Source organism: Heptranchias perlo, chromosome 12 (genome assembly GCF_035084215.1).
Source record: "Heptranchias perlo isolate sHepPer1 chromosome 12, sHepPer1.hap1, whole genome shotgun sequence".
Classification (NCBI taxonomy): Eukaryota; Metazoa; Chordata; class Chondrichthyes; order Hexanchiformes; family Hexanchidae; genus Heptranchias; species Heptranchias perlo.
The window spans coordinates 72,449,995-72,462,992 of NC_090336.1; the positions used below are offsets into that span (position 1 = coordinate 72,449,995).

At 47.8% G+C, this 12,998-nt stretch overlaps 1 protein-coding gene across 4 annotated transcripts in view; it reads right to left on the bottom strand.

The window, feature by feature from the left end:
• The window catches only part of usp47 (ubiquitin specific peptidase 47), a 226,770-nt gene that overhangs the window by 144,468 nt on the left and 69,304 nt on the right, over window positions 1-12,998 (bottom strand). For 2 of the 4 annotated variants that reach the window (XM_067994250.1, XM_067994249.1), the window contains exon 2: window positions 4,416-4,475. The exons of the other annotated variants lie outside the window; for them this stretch is intronic. In XM_067994250.1, coding sequence (XP_067850351.1) covers window positions 4,416-4,475 — 60 coding nt within the window. The remainder of the gene's footprint in view (window positions 1-4,415; window positions 4,476-12,998) is intronic. 4 annotated transcript variants of the gene reach the window in all.

The window sequence follows — 12,998 nt, forward strand, 5'->3', positions numbered from 1 at the left end:
GAACAGGGTACTTTCTAAATGGTAAAAAGTTAAAAACAGTGGATGTCCAAAGGGACTTAGGGGTTCAGGTACATCGATCATTAAAGTGTCATGAACAGTTGCAGAAAATAATCAATAAGGTTAATGGAATGCTGGCCTTTATATCTAGAGGATTAGAGTACAAGGGGGCAGAAGTTATGCTGCAGCTATACAAAACCCTGGTTAGACTGCACCTGGAGTACTGTGAACAGTTCTGGGCACCGTACTTTCGGAAGGACATATTGGCCTTGGAGGGAGTGCAGCGTAGGTTTACTAGAATGATACCCGGAGTTCAAGGGTTAAGTTACGAGGAGAGATTACACAAATTGGGGTTGTATTCTCCAGAGTTTGGATGGTTAAGGGGTGATCTGATCGAAGTTTATAAGATATTAAGGGGAACGGATAGGGTGGATAGAGAGAAACTATTTCCGCTGGTTGGGGATTTTAGGAGTAGGGGGCACAGTCTAAAAATTAGAGCCAGACCTTTCAGGAGCGAGATTAGAAAACATTTCTACACACAAAGGGTGGTAGAAGTTTGGAACTCTCTTCCGCAAACGGCAATTGATACTAGCTCAATTGCTAAATTTAAATCGGAGATCGATAGCTTTTTGGCAAAGGTATTAAGGGATATGGGCCAAAGGCAGGTATATGGAGTTAGATCACAGATCAGCCATGATCTTATCAAATGGCACAGCAGGCACGAGGGGCTGAATGGCCTACTCCTGTTCCTATGTAGAAGACACAACTATCTCGACTTGCAGTATCTCCTGGGATCTGCAACGTAGAAACAGAAAACCCGGAGGGACTCCGCGCTGTCGACGTCTGATTGATGCGGCAGGCAATAAACGAGGGGAACGGATGGGAAATGACCTCTGGCAGATCTGGGCCTGAGCTGGGGATTCCTGGCTGGATGCCGACCCAAAAGTACAACAAGCAGCTAATGTTCCGTTGGGAGAGCGTAGCACCTTTTTTGTTGTTTCGTGTTGTTACGGGAAGGCATTTGTCGGAAGTTTAAAAAGGTCTGGAATTGCTACTTTTGCTCACTCACATGCACTCTGCAAAATAAACCAGCATTTTGATTTGCCATTACCCTCGTCTACTAGAGTAACATCAATTGTGCCCATCAAAATGATTGGAGAAGCACGCGTTGGGGAGGGGGGAGGGGGGAGGGGGGAGCGGTGAAAGTTTGCAGTATCCAGTTTTATGACAGGGGAGGGGCATAATGTTACATTCCCCGGGTCTCACCATCATATAGGTAGACGCTGGGCTGTGAGGTGCATGGGATCTACTTACGGGAGTGACTAAACCACAGGAGGCATCCATGGCAGACTGGAAACTTGCAACAGTTCCTGCAGCACCCCCCTGCACCCCGTCCGTTCCTGCAGCACCCCCGTCCGTTCCTGCAGCACCCCCCTGCACCCCCGTCCGTTCCTGCAGCACCTCCCTGCACCCCCGTCCGTTCCTGCAGCACCCCCCTGCACCCCCGTCCGTTCCTGCAGCACCCCCCTGCACCCCCGTCCGTTCCTGCAGCACCCCCCTGCACCCCCGTCCGTTCCTGCAGCACCCCCCTGCACCCCCGTCCGTTCCTGCAGCACCCCCCTGAACCCCCGTCCGTTCCTGCAGCACCCCCCTGCACCCCCGTCCGTTCCTGCAGCACCCCCCTGCACCCCCGTCCGTTCCTGCAGCACCCCTCTGCACCCCCGTCCGTTCCTGCAGCACCCCCCTGCACCCCCGTCCGTTCCTGCAGCACCCCCCTGCACCCCCGTCCGTTCCTGCAGCACCCCCCTGCACCCCCGTCCGTTCCTGCAGCACCCCCATGCACCCCCGTCCGTGCCTGCAGCACCCCCCTGCACCCCCGTCCGTGCCTGCAGCACCCCCCTGCACCTCCGTCCGTTCCTGCAGCACCCCCATGCACCCCCGTCCGTTCCTGCAGCACCCCCCTGCACCCCCGTCCGTTCCTGCAGCACCCCCCTGCACCCCCGTCCGTGCCTGCAGCACCCCCCTGCAACCCCGTCCGTGCCTGCAGCACCCCCCTGCACCCCCGTCCGTGCCTGCATTTTTTTTAAAAAAGAATTCCCAAAACTTGTCATAGATTGTTCATTTTGAAAGTTTGAAACTTCAAGTCCAATTAAAAAGCAGCAACTCTCGCAGCTAGTTGCGAGACGACGCAGTCTGCTCTACGGCAAAGCGCACCCTTTCCCTCGGCAAACGTGGGTGAAAATGTATGCCAGTCGTAGCAATTAATGCATGGATTCCGCCTGGAGGACGAGGGGTGCCGAGCATGCAGGAATCCTCGCCTGGCAGCCAGTAATCCTACACTGCAAGTAGACAGGACCCTTGACCTAGCTAAGCCCCAGGGATTTGTCAGATTAACTCGACCCCCCCACGCCAAATAATAGGCAAGTCCCTACCATGTGCACAACCATACCAACACTTGCGTTGCCTCCCTCAGCGGGGTGCTAAGCCAAAAGACCCCCCCCCCCGCGAGCTAGACACCCAATATGCGAGCTGCTCTGTGCCCGAGCTAACATGCACGAATGAATCTCCAGAACAAAGCCAAGCTACCAGACTAAGTCTTAATTTGCACTCTCCTTGCTTAGGTCTGGGCCGACGGGATACAGCCGAGGTACTCTGCTTTGCAATTATCAAGTCTGGACCTGGGGATAAAGTTGAGATACTTAATGAGTGAGTCCAATTCCCTCCCCCTCGCTCCAACTGCGTATCTCAAGTATTTATTATGTCTGTTTGAGAGCACAAGATCTCAACATTCCATTTTTTAAAAAAAAATAAAGCTTATTTTTTGCCTCAAAAAGGCACCGTAATGTTAAAAATCATTAAAAGCTACAACTAAACTTTCCTTTAAAATGTTCTAAGCTGTAGAGAGGACCTGGCACGAAAAATTCGGGAAAGTACATTGCTGGGAAGAGAGAACCTTCCAGAGGTAGGGGGGAAATCAAAGCAGGTGCTACTGTGCAGCCCCTGGGGCTTTATACAAGACAGGAGCAGGACATTATCCAAGCTAGGCTCTTGACAAGGTCCCACATGACAGACTGGTCAAAAAACTAAAAGCCCATGGGATCCAAGGGAAAGTGCCTAGGTTGGATCCAAAATTGGCTCAGTGGCAGGAAGCAGACTCATTAAGTATCTTAAGGCAACGGGAAGGCTGTTTCCAGTGGGGTTCCGCAAGGCTCAGTACTGGGTCCCATGCTTTTTGTGGTATATATTAATGATTTGGACTTGAATGTGGGGGGCTTGATCAAGAAGTTTGCAGATTGCACAAAAATTGGCCGTGTGGTTGATAGTGAGGAAAGCTGTAGACTGCAGGAAGATATCAATGGACTGGTCAAGTGGGCAAATGGAATTCAATCCAGGGAAGTGTGAGGTAATGCATTTGGAGAGAGCAAACAAGGCAAGGGAGTACACAATAAATGGGAGGATACTGAGAGGTGTAGAGGAACAAAGGATACCTTGGAGTGCGTGACCACAGATCCCTGAAGGTAGCAGGGCATGTAGATAAAGTGGTTAAAAAGGCATACGGGATACTTTTCTTTATTAGCCGAGGCATAGAATACAAGAGCAGGGAGGTTATGCTAGAATGGTATAAAACATTGATTGGGCCACAGCTTGAGTACTGCGTACAGTTCTGGTCACCACATTACAGGAAAGATGTGATTGCACTAGAGAGGAGATTTACGAGGATGTGGCCAGGGCTGGAGAATTTTAGCTGTAAGAAAAGATTGGATAGGCTGGGGTTGTTTTCTTTGGAACAAAGGAGGCTGAAGAGAGATTTAATTGAGGTGTATAAAATTATGACGGGACTAGATAGGGAGGATCTATTTCCCTTAGCATAGAGGTCAGTGACCAGGGGGCATAGATTTAAAGTAACTGGTAGAGGGATTAGAGGGGAGCTGAGGCAGAAACCCTCATTCATTTACTTGGATGAGCACTCGAACTGCTGTAACCGACAGGGCTTCATACAGGCCAAGTGCTGGAAAGTGGGATCAAGCTGGGTAACTCTTTTTCAGCCAGCACGGACACGATGGGCCAAATGACCTCCCCTTCTGTGCCGTAACTTTCTATGATTCTACGATAGGAGCAAATGCATCACTGCCCAACATGATTTGGCATTTTTTTTTTAAATGAGCATAGCACACGGTGTCACTTTTTCTAATGAAGTTTGAGCACGTTCCTGCACCACGCAAAAAACGTCCAGATGAAAAATCACTCAGCGAGAAAAAAGATAAGCCAACGCCATATGCCTTTCTGTTAGTATTGTTTAAGATTGTCACAGCAACCTTGAAACTCAGGTCATGCCTGTGTTAGCCAAAGTAACATTGCAGCATGCCAAACATTCACAGCCTGTTTGAATTTTCCATTCGATGCAACTCCAATACTACCTGGGAGAACTTTTTCTTCATTTCATCAAAGATACTTTGTCTGCAACTCCAAAACATCCCCTAAGATACACAACAGATGAAATTACAAACCTTAGACTTTATGAAACTGAAATAAGAATTGTTTTTTTTTTTGAAAAGGTACACTTCAGGGGAAAAATATACCAGAATATTATAAGCAAAACAGGATCCTCCGGAGTAGATTCTCCAAAAAAAATGTGGTAGCGTGTAATTTTAACAAGCAACGTTGTCGCAATAAAGTTTCATGAGATTGATGGGTGAGTTAGCACCGTTTTTTATACAATGTACACAGTAATTTTGCTGCACTGGAATGTAATAGTAAAACTGGTTAAACTGTATTACGATTAACCTTGTAGATTATTTTGAATGTTCAAATGAAGTTCGATGAAGGCAAGATACAAGTTATGATATAAGAACAAAGACTAGAAATGGCCATCTGGGCCATCAAAGATCATGGCATGTTGATTAGAATTATTTAGCCATTTCCAAATTTTGAGGTTCAATTACAGAATTATCTTTTATGCTTAATAAAAGAACACAATATATTTTATCCAGAAACCGAGAATTGAGTGTAAAATATATCTTTAAAACTGAAAAATCTGCACATCTGAGCTCCAGCATTTGGGAACATTCATATTTTCTCAATAGTGGGGCAGTAAATGGAAAACTGTTGACATTAGTGAACTGATATTTAAATTCTGCATAAATCATTCATAAGCAAATGTGTTTGAATCTGCACTTCAATTTGAACAGGTTTGAAAAGTTGGAATATTTGAATGTTCTTTTTGTTTTATTCCTCTTCGCTACAAGCACAAAAAGAAATTGGATGAAAGTCTGAAATGAGCAGGGAATGGACTGTAAAGTGGATGAAAATGGTCCTCTCACTCTGGGACGGATATTCAAACCTTACCCTGAACTGACGATTAAAGGATCCAGTACAAATCACCGTCCGGCAATTTTAACCCACTGTCTCTGGTTGAGAGTCTACAGCACAAAACTGCAAACATCTCCCAATAAATTGCCGGCCTCATTCACTGAAGCAGCGTGGATGGCAGATGTGTGAAAGAGAATAATTTGTATAGGGGCTGATCGCGTCAGGCTGGGGTCGCAGCAGAGGGAGCTTTATTCGACAGATTACTTCAACATGATCAGCTCTGTGTCGCTTAACAAGCCTCATTAACAGTCTCACCTGCATCAAAGGATCTTTTAAAACCAGTTTCAGTCATCTGCTCACCACCCCCCCAAAAATGCTGCATGCAAAACCGAACTCGAGTTATCACCACTTTTAATAATACTGATTTTTAAGAACAGAATTTGCATGGCCTCCGTTCCCATTTTTATAGCTGCTTATGAGTTACTGTACTGGGGGCTGTCATACGTGGTGAGAAAGGAAGTCTTGCTGCAATTGTACAGGGCCTTGTTGAGACCACACCTGCAGTACTGTGTACAGTTTTGGTCTCCTTAGCTAAGGAAGGATATATTTGCCTTAGAGGTGGCGCAGAGTGAGAGGCCGGCCAGGAGAGCATTGGAATAGTTGAGTCTGGAGGCACGGATGATGGTTTCGGCAGATGAGTGGAGACAGGCAGTGTTCGAGGAGGTCGTGCTTAAACATGCACAGTAACTTGGTCAGACCACGTGGTATAGTTTGTCCAATTCTGCTCAACGAGTCATCTTGGTAGCAGAATCTCTGATCAATAGAAAGCTGGGCCTACACAGCTGATGCTGGGATATTGGAGCCAGATTTAGTACAAAGGCCAGGAGCTGGGTCACATACACTGGCCTCCCAGGAGCCAAACTAAAACAGCACAGTTATAAAAGCAGCTAACAAAGCTAAACAACCGATCACTGATTTTTGTTTATCCTGGGAATGGTGCCCGAGGCAATACACAAATCAGAAATGAGGGAATGAATTGTTGAAGCTCGAGGGCTACTTTGGCCTGAAACAGGAAATAACTACTAAGGAGCCCAATTCTAAACTAAGCAAGCCAAAAAAATAAATTGTAATTTAAGGAGCAGCTACTTCACTTTTAACATTGTTAATTGGCAGGATAGGTTGTCACCGAGCACCGCGATTGCTGAATTGGTGAAAGTATTCGAAAAGGGAACAGGCAAAAGAGATTCCTCATTCAACAAGTAGATGGATCTGCAATTTACACTGGAGCAGGAAGGAAACTGAAATAGTCTGTAGATGCTTTTTATTAAGAAGGGGGCCCAAAGGGACACGGCAGGCTGGATGGTTTCATAGAATCTTACAGCACAGAACGAGCCATTCGGCCCATCGTGCCTGCGCTGGTTGAATGATGATTTTAATAATGGGAGCGGATACTTTGTACCTTAATGTACAAAAGCAATAGTTTTTCCCAAAGGAAAATACCTGTGTCACAGCTTCTAGGATATCTGCAGCGGATGTAATATATTTAGATTTACAAAAGGCATTCAATAATGTGCCACACAAAAGGTTGTTACACAAGATAAGGACTCATGGGGTTGGGGTTAATATATTAACATGGACTGAGGATTGGTTAATGGACAAAAAACAGTAGGAATAAATAGGTCATTTGCTGTTGGCAGGATGCCACAAGGATCAGTGCTTGGGCCTCAGCTATTCACATTCTATATTAATGGTTTAGATGAAGGGACCGAGTCTAATGTATCCAGGTTCGCTGACGACACAGAGCTAGATGGGAAAGTAAGCTGTGAAGAAGACACAAAGAGTCTGCAAAAGGATATAGACAGGTTAAGTGAGTGGGCAAGAAGAAGACAGATGGACTATAACGTGGGGAAGTGTGAGGTTATTCACTTTGGTAGGAATAATAGAAAAAAGCGTATTTTTTAAAATGGTGAGAAACTATTAAACGTTGGTGTTCAGAGAGATTTGGGTGTCCTTGTCCACAAAACACAAAGTTAACACGCAGGTACAGCAAGTAATTAGGAAGGCAAATGGTATGTTAGCCTTTATTGCAAAGGGGTTGGAGTAAGGAAGTCTTGCTGCAATTGTACAGGGCTTTGGTGAGACCACACCTGGAGTACTGTGTACAGTTTTGGTCTCCTTAGCTAAGGAAGAATATATTTGTCTTAGAGGCGGTGCAACGAAGGTTCACTAGATGGATTCCTTGGATGAGAGCGTTGTCCTATGAGGAGAGATTGGGTAGAATTGGCGTATACTCTCTGGAGTTTAGAGGAGCGAGAGGTGATCTCACTGAAACATAAGATTCTGAGTGGGCTTGACAGGGTAGATGCTGAGAGGTTGTTTCCCCTGGCTGGAGAGTCTAGAACTTGGGGGCATAGTCTCAGGATAAGGGGTCGGCCATTTAAGACTGAGATGAGGAGAAATTTCTTCACTCAGAGGGTTATGAGTCTTTGGAATTCTCTACCCCAGAGGGCTGTGGATGCTCAGTCTTGAGTATATTCAAGGCTGAGATGGATACATTTTTGAACTCTAGGGGAATCAAGGGATATGGGGATCAGGCAGGAAAGTGGAGTTGAGGTAGAAGTTCAGCCATGATCTGACTGAATGGCAGAGCAGACTCGAGGGGCTGTATGGCCTGCTCCTGCTCCTATTTCTTATGTTCTTAAGTGCCGCATCTACATGTTTTGTACACTTGTGTTTACCTTTCTGCGTTGCCGGTTATTTTATTGCAAAGTTTATAAATGATTACAAAAATCAATTTGAACAATGGAGTGAGCATTGTGCACATGCTGGAATATTTTCTTAACATTTCTATTCCTTGATTTGCATTTTGAATCTGTAGGAGGTTCAGAAATAGAAGTCACTGTTATTATGAATGAATGGTCAGGCTAGATTAACAACCTGCATTTTCCTACACTCAAGCCCCAAAAATCCACTACTGGATCGTTTTTCCCATCCAACCACATTCTAGTCACCAAAAAGAAAGGTACAAGAGGTGCTTCATGTACAAGAAGTTGCTTTCTACAGCGCTCACTATGTACATAGACACTTTTCAGGGTGCTTCATAGGGCAGTGGAGAGCAAGAGCTCACTGAGGAAAGGGGAAAGGGAAGGAGTCTGTAAGGGAGCAAAGGGACAGTCAAAAAGGGACCTTTGGAAAGCAGGGATCAAGGTGACAAGAGATGTTGAGGGAGGGAGGGAGGGAGCACAGTGACTGACAGAGCATCCATCAATGGTAGTGGTAAACAACAATTTAACCAGTGTCAGTGTAGGACTGGGTCAGTGGGGTGTCAGTGTAGGACTGGGTCAGTGGGGTGTCAGTGTAGGACTGGGTCAGTGGGGTGTCAGTGTAGGACTGGGTCAGTGGGGTGTCAGTGTAGGACTGGGTCAGTGGGGTGTCAGTGTAGGACTGGGTCAGTGGGGTGTCAGTGTAGGACTGGGTCAGTGGGGTGTCAGTGTAGGACTGGGTCAGTGGGGTGTCAGTGTAGGACTGGGTCAGTGGGGTGTCAGTGTAGGACTGGGTCAGTGGGGTGTCAGTGTAGGACTGGGTCAGTGGGGTGTCAGTGTAGGACTGGGTCAGTGGGGTGTCAGTGTAGGACTGGGTCAGTGGGGTGTCAGTGTAGGACTGGGTCAGTGGGGTGTCAGTGTAGGACTGGGTCAGTGGGGTGTCAGTGTAGGACTGGGTCAGTGGGGTGTCAGTGTAGGACTGGGTCAGTGGGGTGTCAGTGTAGGACTGGGTCAGTGGGGTGTCAGTGTAGGACTGGGTCAGTGGGGTGTCAGTGTAGGACTGGGTCAGTGGGGTGTCAGTGTAGGACTGGGTCAGTGGGGTGTCAGTGTAGGACTGGGTCAGTGGGGTGTCAGTGTAGGACTGGGTCAGTGGGGTGTCAGTGTAGGACTGGGTCAGTGGGGTGTCAGTGTAGGACTGGGTCAGTGGGGTGTCAGTGTAGGACTGGGTCAGTGGGGTGTCAGTGTAGGACTGGGTCAGTGGGGTGTCAGTGTAGGACTGGGTCAGTGGGGTGTCAGTGTAGGACTGGGTCAGTGGGGTGTCAGTGTAGGACTGGGTCAGTGGGGTGTCAGTGTAGGACTGGGTCAGTGGGGTGTCAGTGTAGGACTGGGTCAGTGGGGTGTCAGTGTAGGACTGGGTCAGTGGGGTGTCAGTGTAGGACTGGGTCAGTGGGGTGTCAGTGTAGGACTGGGTCAGTGGGGTGTCAGTGTAGGACTGGGTCAGTGGGGTGTCAGTGTAGGACTGGGTCAGTGGGGTGTCAGTGTAGGACTGGGTCAGTGGGGTGTCAGTGTAGGACTGGGTCAGTGGGGTGTCAGTGTAGGACTGGGTCAGTGGGGTGTCAGTGTAGGACTGGGTCAGTGGGGTGTCAGTGTAGGACTGGGTCAGTGGGGTGTCAGTGTAGGACTGGGTCAGTGGGGTGTCAGTGTAGGACTGGGTCAGTGGGGTGTCAGTGTAGGACTGGGTCAGTGGGGTGTCAGTGTAGGACTGGGTCAGTGGGGTGTCAGTGTAGGACTGGGTCAGTGGGGTGTCAGTGTAGGACTGGGTCAGTGGGGTGTCAGTGTAGGACTGGGTCAGTGGGGTGTCAGTGTAGGACTGGGTCAGTGGGGTGTCAGTGTAGGACTGGGTCAGTGGGGTGTCAGTGTAGGACTGGGTCAGTGGGGTGTCAGTGTAGGACTGGGTCAGTGGGGTGTCAGTGTAGGACTGGGTCAGTGGGGTGTCAGTGTAGGACTGGGTCAGTGGGGTGTCAGTGTAGGACTGGGTCAGTGGGGTGTCAGTGTAGGACTGGGTCAGTGGGGTGTCAGTGTAGGACTGGGTCAGTGGGGTGTCAGTGTAGGACTGGGTCAGTGGGGTGTCAGTGTAGGACTGGGTCAGTGGGGTGTCAGTGTAGGACTGGGTCAGTGGGGTGTCAGTGTAGGACTGGGTCAGTGGGGTGTCAGTGTAGGACTGGGTCAGTGGGGTGTCAGTGTAGGACTGGGTCAGTGGGGTGTCAGTGTAGGACTGGGTCAGTGGGGTGTCAGTGTAGGACTGGGTCAGTGGGGTGTCAGTGTAGGACTGGGTCAGTGGGGTGTCAGTGTAGGACTGGGTCAGTGGGGTGTCAGTGTAGGACTGGGTCAGTGGGGTGTCAGTGTAGGACTGGGTCAGTGGGGTGTCAGTGTAGGACTGGGTCAGTGGGGTGTCAGTGTAGGACTGGGTCAGTGGGGTGTCAGTGTAGGACTGGGTCAGTGGGGTGTCAGTGTAGGACTGGGTCAGTGGGGTGTCAGTGTAGGACTGGGTCAGTGGGGTGTCAGTGTAGGACTGGGTCAGTGGGGTGTCAGTGTAGGACTGGGTCAGTGGGGTGTCAGTGTAGGACTGGGTCAGTGGGGTGTCAGTGTAGGACTGGGTCAGTGGGGTGTCAGTGTAGGACTGGGTCAGTGGGGTGTTGGTCTAGGGCTGGGCACGTCGGTTGTCGGTTTAGGACAGGGTCAGCGGGGTGTGGGTGTTGTGCTGGGTCAGTGTGGTTTCGGTGTGGGACTGGCTCAGTGGGGTGTCATGGGAAGATAGTGGAGTTTGGAGAGGGCAGGGGTGATGGGGTGCAAGTATTAGTGTAGCCGAGAACATGGGCCTCAGGACAAGATTAGAATAGCGTTTTTTTTAAAGTCAATATAGAAATAAGTAGGCTATTTAAAAATCTGACAAAACAAGTACATTTCACGACTTATCCAAGGCACAAAAGTTATATCGAGCTAAACTAAGAGCATCTGGTACTCGGTACTCCAGGTGAGGCCAGTGCCTTGTATAGACTAGTTATCATAGAAAATGAGTATAACAGACTCCCAAATTTGGAAGATGAGCAGAACATCGAGATAAACAGGAATTCATTGTGAGAAGGGAACAGAACACTTCAAACAATACGTTAGATAAAATACAAAGGAATTATACAACTAACGGTAAAGTACAGCAGAGATAAAAGGAAACCAATATTGTTGGGGTCGGGAAAGAAAATAGGGAACGGATAGGGTGGAGAGACAGAAACTATTTCCGCTGGTTGGGGATTCTAGGAGTAGGGGGCACAGTCTAAAAATTAGAGCCAGACCTTTCAGGAGCGAGATTAGAAAACATTTCTACACGCAAAGGGTGGTAGAAGTTTGGAACTCTCTTCCGCAACGGCAATTGATACTAGCTCAATTGCTAAATTTAAATCTGGGATAGATAGCTTTTTGGCAACCAAAGGTATTAAGGGATATGGGCCAAAGGCGGGTATATGGAGCTAGATCACAGATCAGCCATGATCATATCAAATGGCGGAGCAGGCACGAGGGGCTGAATGGCCTGCTCCTGTTCCTAGAAGTAGAAATCTACAAGTGGCTCAGAGGACAGGCATGAGTTTCTAATAAAATTAATAATCTTACATCTGTGTGGATTTGCTGTCAACTTTTTCTATTATTAATTTCGATATCCACATTTATAATGAAGACTGCCTGTATTGAACCTTGGCAGGCTATAATTACACCCTCCCCACAGTGGAGGCACTGCAGTACCACCACTGGCAGGATGGTGTAATTACAGCATAACAAGTTTACATAGGCAGTTTCCATTATAAATGGGGAACTAGAAATTTGTAATAGAAATACTTAAATAAAACAGGATGTTTGACTTTTAAATGGGGACTGAATTATAGCCCGATCCAATTATTCCACACTCCTCCCCCCCCCCAAAAAAAAAACCCCCGCTTCGCCTGAACACTACACGTGGACTCGATGTGCCTCAAGGGTCAGGAGTTAAAGCTTTTACTGTTTACTTTGTACATAAGCGATTTGGAAGAGAGGACAGAAATGCAATTAACCTCACTGACAATGGAAAATGGGGGAGGAGTGCTGCAGATAGCAAGGAACAAGCAAACTGAATCCAGAGATCTGAACAGTTTGGGGAGAGGAAATAAAAACAGAAATTGCTGAAAAGACTCAGATCTGGCAGCATCTGAGGAGAGAAAGGCAGAATTAACGTTTCAGGTCGACGACCCCTGACCCTACCTTCCTCTCTCCACAAATGCTGCCAGACGTGCTAAGTTTTCCTAGCATTTTCTGCTTTGATTTCAGATTTCCAACATCTGCAGTATTTAGCTTTTTGTTAAGACTGGGGAGGGCGGGTCAGGCCCACAAGTGGTAAATGTTTAACAAAAGCAAAATACTGCGGATGCTGGAAATCTGAAATAAAAACAGAAAATGCTGGAAAACACTCCGTCGGTCAGACTCGTCACCCGCGACGAGAGAAAGGTAGAATTAACGTTTCAGCTCGATGACATTTCCACTTTTGGTAAATGTTTAATATGGGCTAATGCACGTCATCGAGACTGGGAAAAAAGAAATAAGCGGAGGGAATATAAAAAAAAGTGGTAAGGCTACAGGACACAATACGGGAGAGCAATCGGGGGTACTAATGGTTAGCTCCTTGAAGCTCCCCGACAGTCAAGCAGCCCCGTGATCTCAGCAGCAGAAGGGATAGTGTCCAAGTCGTGCAGTACCCAGTTGCTTGCCCGTTCACACAGGTCCCAGATGCCTTGGAGGGCACGGCACTGTTTGGTTCACCAACTTGCAGCAACTTACAGTGCAATAAGCTCAAGGAAAGTATATGAGTAAGGGCAAGTCGAGCAAGAGCAAGTCTAGCAACGCACA